The sequence below is a fragment of the Petaurus breviceps genome, unplaced genomic scaffold, assembly GCF_028583685.1.
Source record: "Petaurus breviceps papuanus isolate PSGF00001 unplaced genomic scaffold, PetGlider_PUasm1.0 90865, whole genome shotgun sequence".
Classification (NCBI taxonomy): Eukaryota; Metazoa; Chordata; class Mammalia; order Diprotodontia; family Petauridae; genus Petaurus; species Petaurus breviceps.
In genome coordinates this window covers 9689018-9707880 of record NW_027187367.1, presented here as the reverse complement: position 1 = coordinate 9707880, position 18863 = coordinate 9689018, and the positions used below count along the sequence as shown (strand labels likewise).

At 45.6% G+C, this 18863-nt stretch overlaps 1 protein-coding gene across 4 annotated transcripts in view; it reads right to left on the bottom strand.

Annotated features, from left to right (window-relative positions):
- Window positions 1-18457, bottom strand: part of SCUBE3 (signal peptide, CUB domain and EGF like domain containing 3) — a 54464-nt gene extending 36007 nt beyond the window's left edge. For 2 of the 4 annotated variants that reach the window (XM_069073508.1, XM_069073510.1), the window contains exon 1: window positions 17563-18457. In XM_069073508.1, coding sequence (XP_068929609.1) covers window positions 17563-17647 — 85 coding nt within the window. In that variant the 5' untranslated portion in view covers window positions 17648-18457. The remainder of the gene's footprint in view (window positions 1-17562) is intronic. The other 2 variants (XM_069073507.1, XM_069073509.1) reach the window with 1 other exon arrangement.
- Between the last annotated feature and the right edge of the window lie 406 nt (window positions 18458-18863).

Genomic DNA, 18863 nt, shown 5'->3' with positions numbered 1-18863 from the left:
CCTTCCTTCCTTCCTTCCTTCCTTCCTTCCTTCCTTCCTTCCTTCCTCCCTTCCTTCTCCCTTTTCTTCTTTCTTTCTAACTGTCTTTCAGTATAATTGATTTCTTTTGTAATCTTATGTATTTGATTTTATGCATTTAAAAATATTGTGAGAAGGGTTCATAAGCTTCACCATATATCCAATAGGGTCCACAAAACAAGAGAGGTTAAGCCCCACCCTTGCCCCTTCTAGAGGTAATAGAATGCCCTGATCTTCCCTCCTGGAGTCTTTTATCCTAGCCATTCATTCCAAGGTATTGGGTAGGCCAGGAGGAAGGACTCCATGGTTGTGCCTAACTTTTCTTATCACTTTGAGTATCCATGAGTTTCAGGCTTATAAAAAGCATTATGAAAGCATAATGACCCAAGGGAGAACATATTTAAACTTCCTAGCCCTTCTCAGCAGTTTTATTCTACATCTGATGACTCCTCATTGTCTTTTCTGATCATCCTCTTAACTTCTGACTCACTGTCTCCCCCTGAAAGGCAGCCCCTAGCATGACTGGAAAGAGTAGAGCTATCTCTAGGCAAAAATGATGAAAGTCTGGTGGCCTAAGGAAGGCATATGGTATTCTCATGCTGCTATCCCACCCAGGCCTGTGCTTCTTGAGCAATAGCCCTTGGTCTGGACGTTTCCCTTTCCTCGGTCAAAACTAAGTCCTCCCATACCCCAGCCCTTCAGAGTCCTGCTCCCTACTTCTTTACATAATAACTGGGGAGCCTCTTAAACTAATCTGGCTGGCTAACTATCCACCCCATCCTTAACACAAATGTATTTTCAGAGGGCTTCTAGAAATAATACTTCCTCAGATTTCAGATGGGATAGCTAGGTGGCACAGTACACAGAGTGCCAGGCCTGGAGTTAGGAGCACTCAAATTCCTGAATTCAAATCTGGCCTCAAACACCTATTAGCTGTGTGACCCTAGGCAAGTAATTTATCCCATTTGCCTCAGTTTCCTCATCTGTCAAATGAACTGGAGAAGGAAATGGCAAACTACTCTAGTATCTTTGCCAAGAAAACCCCAAATGGGGTCACAAAGAGTCGTACGTAACTGAACAACAGAGTTCCGATCCAACCGATCTTCTTTCTGTTCCTCACACATGACATCATCCTCCATGCCTGGAATGCTTCCTCCTCACCTTCACCCCTTAGAAACCCTAGTTTCCTTCAAAGCTCAAGAACCACCTTCTACATGACGCCTTTCCTGGTTCCTCAGCTGGTAGTGCTTCCTTCTTCCCCCCAAAAAACTTGTATATATAGATATTTATATACTTGTATATATACTGTATATATTTTATATGTACTGTGGGTACATATTTGTATATACTTTGTCTATATTTGTATGTATACATGTCATCTCCCTGATATATGAGAAATTCCTCAAGGTCAAGGACTGTTTTATTTTTGTCTTTGTACCATAAGCCTGTAGCACACAATAGGTCTCTAATGCTTGGTGACTGACTGATTGACTGTGGGTTTAAGTGGAGCCTTGAAAGATGGATCAGATTTGGAAAGGCTGAAAGGAAGTGGCAAGACTTTCCAGGAAATGGGAAATAAAGAAGTTAGTGACAATGAAAGCTCCTTCGTTTGGAGGGAATGCTAACTGTAAGGCTGAAAGAGTCCCTTGCCCCCTAATCTGGAGGAAGTAGCTGGGAAACTACCTATACCCAGAAGATTTTCTTTAGCACTGTGGCCAGGAACTAGAGGCCAAATGCTTCCCATTAGACCCTTGGCCTTATACTCCTTATCACTCTATATCTCCTTACCACTCTGACCTACCTCTCTGCATGGGTCCTGTGATACTTCCCAGCAAGGTTTCAGCTCCTCTATGGAACTTAAAATTGGGTAATTGGAAATTGCAAAACCATTCTAGGAAAGCCTTAGAATGAAAAGAGAAGAAACTGCTCATCCAGTGGGCTTCTGTTCTAGCACCGTCTTCCACCTACAAAGAAATCACGGAATGGGTGGCTTTTCTGAATCCTTAGCACTCTGCAAGGCCTCAAGCTCACTGTCCTCCAACCTCTAAGCAAGATGACCCCTAGCCTAGCCCAGCTGGGTCACTGTCCTTCCCTTTCCAAGTCTTCAGAAACTTGGTAATAATGTTCCAAGATATCATGTCTCTCATTGTTATTCAGTCACTTAGTCATGTCCAACTCTTCATGAGCCCATGAGCCATAGCACCCTAGCCCCTTCTATTGTCCACTATCTCTCAAAGTCTATCCAAGTTCATGTTTGTTGTTTCCATGACACTATCTATCCATCTCATTCTCTGCCATCCGCTTTTCCTTTTGCCTTCAACCTTTCTCAACATCAGGGTTTTTTCCAATGAGTCCTGTCTTCTCATTTTGTGGCCAAAGTATTTAAACTTCAGCTTCAGTATTTGACCTTCTACTGAATAGCCTGAATCAATTTCTTTAAGTATTGACTGATTCAATCACCTTACTGTCCATGGGACTCTCAAAAGTCTTCTCCAGGACCACAATTATGCTTCTTAGAACCCAAAAGTTCTTCTGAATATCCAACAACTTTCTCTTGCTGAACTTGAAGCCCTTTACCTCTTACTTGGCCTAACTATGGCAGTACAGGGAGGCAATTGTACCACAGTGGGGGAGAAGACAGTACAGGGGGGAAGTAAGAGGAATTGTTGGAATCTCAGTGCCAAGCTGGGCAAGGCATTTGATTTCTGTGTTCAGTCATTTCAGTTGTGTCTGACTCTTTATGATCCCATTGGGGTTTTCTTGGCAAAGATACTGGAGTGGTTTGTCATTTCCTTCCCCAGCTCATTTTACAGATGAGGAAACTGAGGCAAACAGGGTTAAGTGACTTGCCCAGGATAACACAACTAGTAAGTGTCTGAGGATGAATTTGAGCTCACTGCAATCCAGCTGTCCAGTGCCATTTGGCCTCCCACGTATTTTTCCCTGATACTGCCACAATCAGCATAGTTTTTGCTTCTGGTCAAACTATGACTAGAGCGAAGAGCCCTCTCTCTCCCAACACAAAATAACGTCCCTGAACTATGAGGAGATGAATAATATTCTGCTTTATCCCTCCCAGGGCTTGTCCTTCACACAAATGGAATAGAAAACTACCTATTCAGTGTGATTCACAGTACCAACCTGCCAAAATATCTAATCTGGCAGTGCTTTTCTCTTCCATCTTGTCTGAAATCTGTTGTTTTTGTTCAGTTGTTTCCAACTTTTCGTGACCCCATTTGGGGTTTTCTTGGCAAAGGCACTGGGGTGGTTTGCCATTTCCTTGTCCGCTCATTTTACAGATGAGAAAACTGAGGCAAACAGGGTGAAGTGATTTGCCCAGGGTCACACAGCTAGTGAATATCTGAGGTCAAATTTGAACTCAGGCCCTCCTGACTCCAGGTCTGGCACTCCTTTATCCACTGTGCCACCTAGCTGACTGGAACTTAGGGAGTGTAAAAAGGAGTAATGTGTAATAAAAGTCTAGAAAGGTAGGCTGGAACCAGGTGGTGAGGGACTTTGAATGCCAAACAGAAGAATGTGCATTTGATTCTTGGGGCAATAAGGAGTCACTGGAGCTTGCTGAGCAGGGCAGTGACCTCACTGGACTGCCCCAGCCTGCAGCCAGCTTATACTGGCTTCCAAGGGCCCATGCTAAAACTTTAGTATGAATAGTTACACCTCAGAGATTAGAACTCGATTTATCATTTTAACAATTGTCTAGACTTAAGAAAGTGGGGAGGAAGTGTTCTTAAAAGAATATTGTTTACATTTACCAGTACTTTCCCTATTGATCTCCCCTCTTCTCTGACTTCCTATATAGCTTTCTTTGCAGTGCTCACTGTTCCAACCACTATATGCTGTCATGCATTGTTACATCACTATTTTGTTCTCATTGGCAGCTAAGTGGCACTGGATCTAGAGTCAGGAGCACTCATCCTTCTGAGTTCAAATCTGAACTCAGACACTTACTAGTTGTGTGACCCTGGGCAAGTCACTTAACCCTGTATGCCTCAGTTTCCTCACCTGGAAAGTGAGCTGGAGAAGGAAATATCAAACCTCTCCAATGTCTTTGCCAAGAAAACCCCAATGGGATCACAAAGAGTCAGACACAACTGAACTCAACTGACTTGGTTCTCATTGTCTATAAAAAACAATCATAACTTCATAGTATTTTAGAACTAAAAGGAATCCTTATTGGTGATCATTTTTAGTACAACCTTTTCTTTGCAGATGTGAAAATTGAGGTTAGAATGAATTGGCCAAGGTTACAAGGCCAGAGAGTGGCAGGCCTGACACCAGAACTCCAGGTCTTCTGACCTCAAATCCAGTGATTTTTCCATTTACTACACGATGTGCCTCCATTTCTCTATCCCCAACCACATTCTGAGAGTCTGGAGGGTAGATACAGCATCTTACACTCCCTTTGATCCTCCTTTGTACCCAGCAGGGCGAGGGTGCAAGTGGTGGCAGGACTTGTTGAATGGAGAAAAGGAGTTAAGGGAGGGAAGCCCAGGGAGTATGGATGCTATATACAGCAGTCACATGCCTACTTTTGCTGCCTGAGATTCTATTTTATCTGAGGAGCTGGTGCCTTCTTACTGATGTTGTATGATTGCTGGATTTGTTTATTTATTTTTTTTCCAGTTATGATTTGGGGAATTCTAATGATGCCCAAAGCACATTCCTGGATCCGGCTCCAATTGATAGAACGTAGGGTAGCTAGTGCACCAGCTGGGCCTTGTGAGAACTTTTCTTCTGCATTCTTTACTGCCCAGCCCAGTAGACTCCACCTTCATGATGAGAATTTGGGGATGATGAAGGATACTGTGCCAAAAAATATTTCTACCACCAGGAGGCCACATGCCTGAACTCCCATCCTGGGACCGGTCATTTGAGTTTAAGGCATTGTTATCACCAGGAGTAAGTTCAGAGGCAGGTGCCTCTGAGAAGGCTAGCCTTTTAAGCCTTTCTCATTCACTATCACTATAGTGTGAACTAGTTTATCAGTCTATAATCATTTAATTAAGAACCTGCTTTGCTTTAGGTAAGAGATGGAGCAGTGGATAAAAGCGCTGGTCCAGGAGTCAACAAGACTCATCTTTTTGAGTTCTCTGACTAGCTTTGTGACCCTGGGCAAGTCACTTAACCCTGTTTGCCTCTGTTACTCATCTGTCAAATGAAATGGAGAAGGAAATGACAAACCATCCCAGTATCATTGCCAAGAAAACCCCAAACGGGTCATGAAGAGTCTGAAGTGACTGAAACAATTGAACAACAACAAGAACAGGTTGTCGCTTTAGGTACAGTGCTAAGAACAATGGGTAAAAATTCAAAAGAGCAAATGCTTGACTTCAAGGGGTTTGCTTCCTACTGGGGAAGTAGGAAAAATCTGGAACCTATTCACAGTTATGTAAATATAGGATCTACACAAAGTAAATATAAAGTAATAGGGGGACAAAGAGCATTAAGTTGGGGAATTAGGAAAGGTGATATTTTGATGATACTTTAATTAAGGAGGCAGTGGAGCACAGGGCACATAAGTTTTGTTGACACTGGGGCATAAAGTGCCACCTGGGGAAGATTGGCCTGAGTGAAGCCCTAGAGAGGGATGTCCAGGACAGCCTAAGGGTACTCAAAGCCTGGAGCTGGTATAGGGTGGGTAATACAAGAGGGGAGAAGATGACAGAGAGGAGAGGTGGGAGAGCAAAAAAATCCTTCTTTGATTTCACAATTTTGCCTGGTTAACAAATGTGCAGTGTATGTTAGAGCATTCATCTCGGTGCGTGGCTAAAGGAAGGAATATAGGCTGCAGGTAAGGCAGATACCCCTAGGTGGAGCCCACCCCCACATCTTCCCAGGATAGGCCAGCCGTTGGAAAGTTAGGGGACTTGGATATTCTTGAGGTAATGACTGAGTGGATCAGAACAGTAGCCTAGTTTTTAAAGTCTCATCAACTTTTCCTACTCCAACATAAGAATCCTCTCTCCAGTCAGGTCAGCCTACTCACCTCGGTCAGTCAATAATCGGTTATTAAGTGCCCATCTGTCTATATACCAGCCATGTCCTACACATCCCACTGTGGTTATTCCTCTTTCACTGGCAATCTCTTCCCCCTCTCCTTCCACCATTCTACAATCCTTCAATAACAATTAATATTTACATTGGCAAAGTAAGGTTTACAAAGCACTTTCTTTACAACAATTCTGTGAAGTAGAAAATGCAATGCTGGGGCAGCCAGGTAGTGCAGTGGATAGAGTGTCAACCCTGGAATCAGGAGGACCTGAGTTAAAATCCAGCCTCCGACACTTACTAACTGTGTGACCGTGGGTAAGTCACTTAACCCTGTTTGCTTCAGTTTCCTCATCTGTAAAATGAACTGGAGAAAGAAATGGCAAACCACTCTAGTATCTTTGCCAAGAAAACCCCAAATGGGGTTAAGAAGAGTTGGATATGACTGAAAACAACTCAACAACAGAAAATGCAATGTTACCCTTATTTGTAAACTGAGGCTTAAAGACCTCCTCAGGGTCACCTAAATGTCACAGCCAGGATTCAAGCCCTTCAAACCCAGGTCTTCTAACTCTCGGATGTACCATGCTGTCTCTCCAGACTTGGCTCAAGTCCTCTCCCCTCTATGAAGCCTTCCCAAAACATTTTGGCCATCATTGGCTTCCCCTTTCTCAGAACTCCTATGGGCTCACTCGGCTTCCATTTAATTACTGACTGCCATGTGTTATCTCTCATATTGTCTTAAATTGTGAACTTACATGTGTTTGCTTTGTCTATTGAACCATCTCCTAAAGGGAGGTCTTTATACTTCTTTATAATCTGTTAGACACCAGACCTAAGAAACTTCCTCAAACATTTTTAAAACACTTTGACTGGTACCTTTCTCTTTTGCTTCCTCAACTCCCTACCCTGTATTATGCTTATTTATATACATGTCACATTCTCCCCAATAAAATTTAAGTTTTTTTGAGGCAGATACTTTTCTCTCTTTTTATTTGGTCTTTTCCCAGTGCTTTGCATACAGTAAGTACTTAATAAATGATTGTTGAGTTGACTAGAAGGTGCTCAGTAAATACTGCTGTGTGAAAGGGGATGAGATGAGCTGTCTGTGGTACTCAACTGCTCAAAAGTTAGCTCTTCTTCATACTTTTCTCGTTACTGAGAACAGTAACCAATCAACACCACCATTCCCTCGAAGCTCACGTCAACCAATTGCCCTATGACTCCAATCACTATTCTTTCTGGCTTCCCTCTTTAAAACATTCTCCTCTCCCCAACATGTATGATGCCAACTCCTTGAGGTTAGAGATTGTCTTGCTTGTATCTCTATCTGCACAGCACAGTGCCTGGCACAGAATACATTTTTAAAAAAATCATTGATTCGTTCATATTTGTGTCTTTGCAGCCTCTCTAGGGGAAGGAAAGATTTAAGAAAATTATTCCCATTTAAGAGCTACTGAAATCTGAGGACCAGAAGAGTTAGAGGAAAAGTTATACTGTGAGTGAGTGGAAGAACTAAAAGAGAAAAGAGTTATAAGGCCCCTCTCGTGAACGTGGGACCTCACAAAAGAGCCAATTCCCTTTTCCTCAATCAGAATTATGCCTGTTCCCCATGCTGCTTCCCCATAGGAAAATAACATCAAAGTAGAAAATTGAAAGCCCAGTCAGACCATGTGTGGACTGTTATGTTCAGTTCTACATGTCAAGTTTTAGGAAGGACATTCATAAACTGAGGAGTTTCCAAAGGAGGGCGACCAGGATTGTGAAGGGTCTTGAGTTCCTGCTGGAAGAGGAATGGTTGAAGGAGCTGGAGATGTTTAGCCTGAATAAGTAAGATGAGCTGTTTTTGGAGTAAGAGTACAGACTCTGGAGTCAGATAATGGAGGTCCAAATCACACCCCTTATGCTTACCACTTATGTGACCTTGGGCAAGTCATGGAAGCCCCCTGTGCCTCAGTTTCCTCATCTGTAAAATGAGGGGATTGAACTAGATAGCCTCTGAGGTCCTTTCTAGATCTAGATCCATGACCCTGTGATAAGTACCTGAAGGGGTATCACGTGAAAGAGGGGTTGGACTTGTCCTACTTGCACTAAGAAGCAGAATTGGGAGCAATGGGCAAGTTGTCAAGAGGCCAAAGGAAAAGTCCACCCGACAAGTAGAGACCCCATGGTGAAACAGGCTACCTTGGATAATGATGGGCTTCCCTCACTGGAGATCCTAAGGCAAAGGCTAGATGACTACTTGCTGGGTATTTTGCAAAGGATATACAACTAGATGGTTACCGAATTCCCTTCCAAATCCATGATTCTGTGACTCTGTAATTCATTCAAACTCAGTATAAGCCAAGACCTATCAACTCAATCCCTTTTCAGGATATCAGAAGTCTTTGAAAGTGCAGATGGTCTTGCAGTCACATACATCTGTCCTGACTCTATATCTAAAAACCTGCCCAGGAAAATGGGGCAATGGGAGTAACCTAATCTAGTACATGGATGAACGGAACTGATCCCAAACCATTACTCTTAGACCATATTCCCAGGACATCTCTGGGTTTAGTGAGCTAGCTGCATGAGGTTTCAGGTGGCTCCTTGAGGAACTACCCCAAGTACAGGGCGGGAGCAGGGGTAAATAGTAGAGAAAGACTGGGGTAGAAGGAAAGGAGAATTTCAGAGATGGCAGGCCCATTTACTAGGGTTTACCCTAGTATCACTAGGCCTCTTTTATCTCCATACAGAGGAGATAAATAATTTCTCTTCCAAGAAAACAAAAGGTCCTTCCACATTTGACATGTTAATAGGTCTAGATAGCATTATATTATAACCATCTATCTATTTATAGCACCTGATAGTTTTCAACCACTGTGTCGTGGGGAAAACACTGGATGAAAAGGCAAACGGTGATTCTATTTCTCCTTGGTTGTCTGACCTTAGGGAAATCACTCTCCCCACCCTGGGTCTCACTTTCCTCATCAGGAAAATGATGATAGCAATTGTCGCACTACTTATCTCAACTGTTGTAAGGAAATAGCTTTGTAAACCTTAAAACTCTATAGAAATATGTTATCATTACTACTACAAGTCTGTGTGGTAGGCAAGGGAAGCATTATTAACTATTTTACCAATGATTATAGATAGTCGTCATCTGTAGAAGTTTACATTATCCTAGGAATTGATGTACATTGTACCGAATTGAAATGAAATTAATTGCAATGTTCTGCAAGCATAATGTTCGATGGAAACGGAGCAGTGGGCATCAAAAGTGATGAATATCAGAATAGTCACATGTGTGTGTGTGTGTGTGTGTGTGTGTGTGTGTGTGTGTGTGTAGGCAACAGGAAGTAAAAGAGATGGCTGACCCAGAAGGATGAGTTGTAGTAAAGGGGGAACAGGGAGTTGGCAATGGGGATGGACTGGGGTGACTAGAAGGCTGGGCATTGTGGCTATGGGCAGGTGCCTTCTTCCCTTGGCTTCCCTCTGCTGGGGCCAGGCAGCTGGTTAGAAACAAAAACAAACACCAGAGATGCAGGTTCCTGCTGTTAACAGCTTCAAACCACTGGAGGAAAACTCCAAATAAATATAATTAGAAACTTGTAAAAACGTCCTCTTTGTAAGCCTGTTCCCTAGGGACCCTTGGACTCTCCCTCTCCCCAAACCTAATACACATAAATGGCCAATCTGCCCCCCTTCCAGGACCTTGCTGTCCAGTTTCCCCAGTCAGGCTCTTCTTTTACGTGGTTTACCCACTAAGCCAGCTCTCCCTCTCTAGTCCTTTCCTCATCTTGTCTCCATAGGTCACTAGAGACCAAAGAGTCTTCAGTTCTGGGTATCCTGAAGACCAATGCTTATGGCCACAGCCCCCAAACTCACGTCTCTATGACCCTGGTTATCACCACAGGGAAGACTCCAGGTTTAAAGTAAAGGCACCAGGGACTTTTATGAGATCCCTAACCTTGCCAAAGTTGGTGGAGTGAGTCAGTTCAACTCAGTGCAGGTGTATTAAGTGTATAGTGACAATATGTTAGGAGTTGGGGTAGGGAGAGCCTCCTCTCATGAAGCTTAGTGTAGTAAGAGATAATGGGCGCACAGTGATGACGATGATACACAGCGTTATGGGACAAGTACCTTAGAAATGTGTAGAACCAAGTGCTCCATGAGGTCCTGGAGGGTGTATGGGGTGGGTGAATTTTTATTGACAGAAAGAATCAAGGAAAGCTTCCTGGAGGAGATGACATTTGAGTTGTAGAAACTCCGTAAGGGGAAGAGAGGGAAAGAAGCCATTGTAGTCAAAGGGAAGAGCATGAAGGAAGGCACAAAGGCAGACAGAAAAAGGGGGACAGAAAGCAATCCAGTTTAGCTAGAGTGTAGTGTTTAGAAAAGAGTGATCTGAAATACCATTAGGAAGTCAGAATACTGCCAGGTTGTGAAGGGCATTGAATGCCAGGTAAAAGTCAGCAGCCACACAAAAAGGAAAACAGCGGGGAGTGAGGAGAATGGAAAGGCAATAGTGACATAACACTACTTAAAGGTTTGGCCTGGGACTCAGTATGGGTACTACCTCAGGGACCCATCCTCTAACTATCCATGCTGAGGAGCCCAGCTCTGAATCCTGTTCAACTTTGAGGACCCAAGTATTTCATTTCTATTTCTAACCCCACAAGAAAGAAAGGAAGAGAGAAAGAAAAAGGAAGGAAGGAAATGAAGAGACAAGAAAAAAGTTTTAAAGAGGCTGTTTTCAATAGGAAGCTGTGGGTATTAGGAAATAATGAGTGCTATTAGGTAGTTGGGAGAGGGGAGGACCCAGGGTGATGAGGTGGCATATTCAAGTGAGTCAGATTTAAGTAAGAAATGAAATCAAATCCAAAGAAAAGTCAGGTAGGATTCCTGATTTCTGGGGAGAGAGAGAGAGAGAGAGAGAGAGAGAGAGAGAGAGAGAGAGAGAGAGAGAGAGAGAGAGAGAGAGAGAGAGAGATGGAGGGATGGAGGGATGGAGGAAAGAAGAAAAAGGGAGGGAGAAAGGGAAAAAGACAGGGAGAGAGAGAGAGGAAGAGATGGAGGGAGGGATAGAAGGAAGAAGAAAAAGAAAGGGAGAGAAGGAAGAAAGGAAAGAGAAGATGAAGAGATGGAGGGAGGGATGGAAGGAAAAAGAAAGAGAAAAGGAGGGAGAAAGGAAGAAAGATAGGGAGAGAAAAAAGGAAAGGGAGGGAGGGAGAGAGAGGAGAGATTATATGTATGAGTGTTTGTATTTTCTGTGTGAATGTATATAAGCACACATGCATATGTTGGATTGGTTTAGATGCAGGGGTGGAAAAAGAATCTCAAGGAGCCTTGACAATCAATTCAAACTCTACTAAATATTTCTACTGTCCTTTCACACAGCAGCAAGAAAGATTTAGACTAGCTGTGAAAAGAACTTCCAGTTTTCCATAGAAGGCTTGATCTATCTCCATCCTCTGGATTTACCCAAACCAAACTAACTTTAGCAGCAGTCCTGAATGTCATCTGGATATCCAGGATGAGGGGGAGGAAGGTCAGTTGGAAAAGGGTTAATCTGGTAAAGGAGGATCAAATAGAGGAAGGGAAAGTTTGGCCAGTACCCACTGTTTCCCAGATGCATCCCTCTCTATAGGTTGTCTCCCCCCATTAGAACGTGAGCTCCTTGAGAGTAGGAACTGTCTTGTCAGGGCTTAGCACAGTGTTTGGCACATAGTAAGTGCATAATAAATGCTTTGTTGTTTATTCATGATGTCCATCCATCCTCTTCTCCTTCTTCCCCACATTCCTACAGTGTGCTGGCCTGAGGTTTCTGATGCTCCGTTTCTTCTCTAGTTCTGGGATGTTATTAGTTGTTTTTTTTTCTTCTCTCTGATTCCAAAGCCTCAGAATTCTTGAGAGGAATTGTGGTAGAGTGGGAAGGAAGACAGATCAAGAGAATTGGGCTTAGGGTCCTGGCTCCACCACTTACTAGCTGTGTGTGACCTTAGGAAACCTCTTTCTAGGCCTCAGTTTCCATATCTGTAAAATGGACATGGTGATGCTTACGCTACTCACCTTCAGGGTTGTGAGGAAAGTTTTTTGAAAATTTTAAAGCCCCACAGAAATTTGAGTCATTATTACCACTATCATTTTTGTTGCTGTTATTACAGAAGCAGTTTAAAGTTTCTTGGGAGCATCACCAACCTCACTAGCTGCTCAAGAACTTTCCATTTTAAAGGAGATCTTTCTTATAAGTTCTTGTTTTTGAAGTACTAAGGGAGGGGAGGAAAGAGAGACACAGAAAAAAAGAAACACCCCAAAAGCCCATGCCTGGGGGTGAGGATCCAACACCATTCTCAAAGGGACTTCAAACCTCCTTCCCCTTCTGTTTTCAGCCCCTGGCACTGAATCTAACCATTGTAGAATGCAATGGTCCTTGCATTTTCAGATGAAACAAAACTCATACTGCTGTACTTCCTTTTTCTTCTCACTCTCTAACACTCTGAACACACATGCACACGCACGTTCACACACACGCCCTGGCGAGCACACACCTCACATTCCCAACATCACAAACACAGCCCTCTCTTTTTACAACAGGTCCCAGCCGCGCTCGATCGCAACCAAAACCGGTTCTCATGCACTCAGATCACTAAGTGCTTCAAAAACAGCCCTTGTTTGGGGTTTGCTGATAACTTTCTTTCTCTGCCTTTAGAGTATTCTGACTTGGAAGCCTCTGCTGAGTGCTAAGAAAACTCAGGCTTCTGGGTCCTCTTCTTTTACTCAGCTATGCAGGTGGGGAGGGGGCCAGGAAGGAAAGGGAGAGAACCTTCCTAGACTATCCTAGCTTTACCTCTCCCTATCCCCCCCAGCCCCCACTCCCCAGGGATTATCACCAGGAGGGCAGAGACTCAAGGGAACAGCTCAAGAATTTCCAAGAAGCTGTCCTTCAAGCCCCAGGGGAGAGGGGTCTTTTAAAAAATATTCTCTTCCTGCCTCAAATTCCTTCCCATCCCTTAAACACATGAGAACTTACAAGAAAGCATCCCTATCCGTGTTGAGAGCTCCTGAGCAGTCATAAGCCTGGCTATATCCCTAGGAGGCCCAGACTTGGGAGCTGCTTGTGTGAGGATCAAGAAATCATAGGGGCTGGAGTCAGAAAAGGAAATGGCTCCCCTGGTCCAACTGGATGCGGAGTGGGGGAGGGGAGGAGAAAAATGGACCATCAGCAAACTCCAAGCCACAACTGGATGTGGGAAAGAGGGGTCATTTGGAGAACAGTAGGACAAAGTAAGAAGGGCCTAACAGGATGTCTTACACTTAGATGCTTAATGCTGGTTGAACTGAAATTGAATTGAATCTTGATCTTGGAGGCCTAACCTTTCCCTTAGCAGACTGACCTGCAGATGGCACTCAGGGAAATAAAGAGACTTGGGTAAGTTCAGAGGCTAGAGTTGGGGATCCCAGCAACCTCCATGCTCATAGACTGGGCTCCAGGAATATTTCATAATGGGTGCTTCACTCCTTCCACCCTGGCCCCACTGGGGCATAAACACTTAGAAACCAGCTGTCCCTGGGGCCACCCTTACTTGCTGACATAGTTATGGTTCTCATTTCATATTTCAGAGGGAGGGGCGGGAGGAACAGTCCCCTCACTGTAAGGCCCAGCCACAGGAGCCAAGGGAAGCAGGGAGGAGAGGAAACAGCCACATTAAAGAGGGAGAGAGGGGTGGGGAAGAGAAAGAGAGACACACATATACCCAGACAGAGACTGGAGAGACATACATAGAGACACACAGAGACAGAGAGACACTGTTCCAACGCTTCTTCAAAAAGTGGCCTCTTTTGAGGTCCCCAAGACTTCTCTCTGGAAAGCCTTAAATACCTTATCAGAAGCCTATCGATAATAAGGAGCAAAAGCAAGGTAAACTTTAATCCTGTGGAACCAGAGCCGGCAGCGTCCGGGGTGGAGCTTTCTCCGGAGGCCAGGAGACCTTTTCATTCAGCTGTAACCTGAGCCCTACAGAAGGATTATGTCTTTTTAACTGCCCCCCCCCCCCAGCAAATTAATGCTTTTAAGTTAACAATTATCTCAGTTATCCAGTCAGCCTACTTAAAATACATACACATACACTTGAAAACACTCAAAACCACATACTCAACATGCACTCACATTTGCACTCGTATGTATCACTATGTGGGCATTCACTTGTTCACATATATTCATATGCCTTGCATTTATTTGCACTCACACTGCATATACCCATATTCACTTGAATACACCAAAACACACTGATTCCATAGCAGTCATGGAATGATAGGACTGGAAGGGACTTTATACATCATTTAGTCTATCTCTGCTCCCTGCACTCCACCCCCCCCCCATAGCCCCCATTTTGGAGATGGTAGAACCAAGGTCCAAAGAATAGGAGTGATTCTAATTAATAGCACAGCCAGAACTAGAACGCAAGTCTTTCGACTCCTAGTCTGGTATTCTTTCATAAAAAAAATAGACTTTATGCATCTAAATACTCATAAACACATTCATGCGAACTCATACTGAGCTAGCAAGACCAGCCTTGGCAAAACTCTAAAGCAGGCAAAATTTATCTGGAGCTCTACCAACCTCCCTTTTCAAGTCAACCAAACCTTCTGATCCCCTTATTCCCCTTTACAGCACCCCCCCCCCCCTCAGCCGGTAGGCTTCCCAGTGTTCTCAGCAGCAGAGCTGAAAAGAGGAAAGGGAATGACAAATTAATTTAGACTAAAGTGTTAGTGACTTAATATGCTACTCTCCCAGGGGGCATTTGCATCCTAAAAGAGGATCAAGAATAGGACAATGCTTAACCCAAAGGGATAAGCCACTAATAATAGAATTTCAGGCACCCGTGGTACCTCAGTGGGGGAGATATTTTTGAGCAAGGGGATCTTCTCAAAGGCACCCCCCAAATCATACTACACAGATTGGTTCTGCCTGTTGGTTTTATCAGTTCTGTTCTCCTGCAAACACCTTCCTTACAGAGATAAAGCCCAGAGGGCCACCCCCCCCCCAGAAACCTGCACCCCCAAGCTCAGAAAACTTGCTATTAAATACATCTGTGCAAGCTGGGCTCAGTTCTGAGAGCTTCCTGTTCCAGGTAGTAGAAATTGAGGGGCTGTCAAAGGTGGCTGAGGGACTACTCACTAATGCCAACACCATTTCCACTTCCATTTCCCGAGAACTCCCAGCTCCTGGGTGCTAGACACAAAGATCAGGGACAGAGGAGAAGCTACAGGAATCCCAAACTACCTCAGGAAAAGTGTCAGCTCCTGAGCAATGTGAGAGATAAATCACCTAAGAGTCCTGGAGATGGAAGCTACCTTTGAAACTGTATCTCTTTGAGAACAAAATAATATCCTATACAGTTCTGGATCCTCCAAAGCACCTGAGTAACTCCCCTGTACATCATTGGTGCTTAGTTAAGATTTGCTGAATGAATGAATGAAATCTTTTAAGTGGTATGGGGGTGGGGTGGGGGTGAGGGATTGAATCCTTCCAACCCTAGAGATCTGGGGAAACTCCCAGGGCCCTTGGTGACACCTGCCCCATCCAGTGGTTTCCATCTGGACCATCTGTCAATGTAAACCCTGAGGATATGCTGCACCCCACTCATTCTCTCCCCTCCTTCAACCCCCCAGGCATTGGTCCACATCAGACACTGGCTCCAACTTGAAAGAGGCCCTTATCTTGTCTCTAGATTATTGCATGAAATCTGTTCCTTCCTTCAGACTAAACTCCCCTGCTAATTCCATGTTATGAGTAAGTCAGCACGCACTACAAAAGCCAGCTTTGTTTATGAAAACGCAAGCAAATCCATAGTGGGGAGAGGGGTTGCTTCCAAGCTGGGAGACGGCCATGGTGGTGGCTGTGGTGGCTGCCAAGGAACAAGAATTGGGGAGCCAGGATTCGAGCAAAGGTGGTTGGGAGTTAGGATGGGGTGCGTGGTGGTGGTGGGAGGGGAGCAAGGGTAATTTGACAGCTGCAGATCTTCAGGGAGGGGGTTGCTCTTTCATGAATGGGTAGTATTTTGTGAAGCTAGTTGGGGGAGGGGGGGAAGAGTTGAGCTCAATGTTCCAACCTGTTCTGTTCAGTTTGGTGGGAGTTTGTCCTTTTCAATATGTACTCTACCTCATATTTAAGACTCTTTCCCCTCTCCTTAATTCCCCCCTCCTCCATTCATATTCATAACACACATCAGATTCAGGTTAAAATTGAAGTTACTCAGGGCTCCAAGAACACAGCAGACACTCCCAGACACACAGGCTTCCCTAACTTTCAAGTTCAACTTTCCCCTTTCACCTTCCCTAGGCTGCTGTAGCTGAGGCCCCAGAGTAGCAAGGTAGAGTTACCACTCCAGTTCAAACCCTTGCCTGGAGGTGTTTTCTTTTTCTCCTACTTCAACCCCCTACCCCACCCCCCTCACACCCAGGAGGACATGGAGATGGGGGAGGGGAGGGATGTCTTGGGAAGAACTGTCCTCAGGCCAGAGTGGTTGCTCCACGGATGGAGCTGCTCAGCTTTGAAAGCTAAGAAAGGATAAGCAAGGGGGCTCTGGGTTTGGGGGTTGGAGGCCTTTCTTGCCCCTCTGTCTCTAATTCCTAGAGGGATCTTTCAGAGCTCCCAAGACTGGAATTTTACTTTGTTATTTTAATGAAATTCTGACCTGGATTTAAATGGAATTGGAAACCCAAGGCCTTAATAAATAAATATTATGATAAGAAATGAAAGCCATACAGGACGAAAGAGATTTCCCCTCGAAAGACAGAAACTCAACATTCTTCTTGGAGCCGGCATCACAAAGATTTTTCTTCTCCTTTTCGGTGCCCTGTCCTGGGTTGAGGCACTGGCTGATTTTTCCCTAAAGTCTCCTATTGTTCTTTAAACACTTTTCAGCTGATAAGACAGCAGCCTTGAAATGCTGTCTAACAGCTCATGCATAGGAAAACTATGGTATGGCTGAAAAGTTTGATTTCTCTTAGACTGTACCATCACAGTTTAAGTTTTTGAGGATGTTTAGGAAAACAGGCAACAACTCTCTCTCTCTTTCCCTTTCTATTTCTCCCTCTCTCAAATTCTTGGAAGCCCCTCCAGTCCATAAAGCAGGAGAATGGACCTAGAGAAAAGCCTCAATGGTCCTCTTCCAGTTTCAAAAATCTCCCTTACAAACTCTACTGTATCTATTTCCTACGTTTCAGTTTTCATCCTTTGGGGATAGTACCACATTAGTGCATGTGTAGGCTCCCCGACCCAGACTAGCTATTACAGTAAACTGAGGTCTCCATTCTGACAGCAGCAGCACGTACACAACACACCTGCCCAGCACATCCGATAGTGCTCTTCACTAGCCTCTTGCTCCTCCCCACAAACCCCATCTTCCAGCCCCCGGGAAAAGTTCCAGTCTCCCGACCAGAGACTCTCAAGAGACCGAGGGAAGGGTAGCCAGCCCCGCCACCCTGGCCCAGGTTCTGGGCGTCTTGGCCCAGATGATGGGGGAAGTGGGGCCAGACAGAGCGTCCTCTTACCTTGGCTGGCTTTACTTTGCTGAGAGACGCGAGCGTGGACGAGGACGAGGAGCAGACAGAGTCCAGAGACGCTCCCCAACCCCATGGCCCGAGCCTGTCGGAGGGGAGGGAAGGGGAGAGCAGGCAGGGTCTCCGAGACCTCTGGGAGGACGGAAACCAGCCTGGCTCCCGCACACTGCTATGGGCCGGCAGGGGAGGGCGAGGGCGAGGGGGAGGGGAGGGGAAGGGAGGGCGGGGGGCGAAGCTCCGGCCCGGAGCAGGGGCGCGAGAGTGTGCGTGTTTGTGTGTGCGCGAGCGCGTGTGTGTGTATGAGTGTGTGTGTGTGTATCCGAGTGTGTGTTGTGTGTCTGGCTGTCTGTGGGTATGGGCTCGCGAGGATGCGGGCAGCAGCGGCTGCTCCGCTGGAAGCTCCTGATGCTTCTGGGATTCCCGGGAAGGAGGCTGGAGAAAGAGACAGAGAGAAGGCAAGGGGGCACCCGGAGCTGCAGACGGAAAGGGGAACTGCAGCCCGCCCTCGCTGGGGCCGGAGCTGTGGCTGGGGCTGGGGCTCGAGGCGGCGGCGGCTCCTTTTTATAATCCCACCCAATTCCCAGTTTCGCCCAGAGAGCAGCAGCCCCGAGTGCAGAGCCTGAGTGAGGGACCTGAGAAAGGGGAGGGGAAAGGCAAAGACCAGAAACACGCCCTTCTGCCTCTCTTTCTTCCTCGCTCGCTCCTTCTCAGCGTTTCTGGGAACCTCTCTGTGTGTCTTTGCCTCTGCCTTTCTTTGCTTCGTCTGCTTCGCCTTCGTCTCCCGCTTCCCCCTCCGCTCCCACTCTTTCCTCTTCTCCTCTTCCTTCTTTCTTCTCTTTCTGTCTCCTCTCCCCCCTTCTCTTCTTCCTCCTCCTCCTCCTCCTCCCCCTCCTTTTTCTTCTTTTTCTTTCAAATGGGGCCTTGGCTCGGTAGTTGTTCCCCTGCCTGGGCTCCCTCGGCCCCCTCCCCAGTCTGCTCTGCTGCTGCCTGCAGGAATTTACAATCCACCGCTGGGGGAGCGGGCCCAGTCTCCATGGAGACGGCTTCCCCGGGAGCAGGGAGGTCAGGCAAGAGACCATGTACAATCAATGGATCAATGCAAACTCCGCTCAGCTCCAGACCAAACAGTGCTGGGCTCTTGCTCTCCTCCTCTCCTGGCCCTCCAAAGAGGGGGATCACAGTTCACGAAACCAAGCCAGAGGCTTATGTACTTAGAGATGTTTGCAGGGAGAGACATTTGCACCCACATGTACAGGTTGCTGTACTCATGCATACACAAAGACACAAAAAGA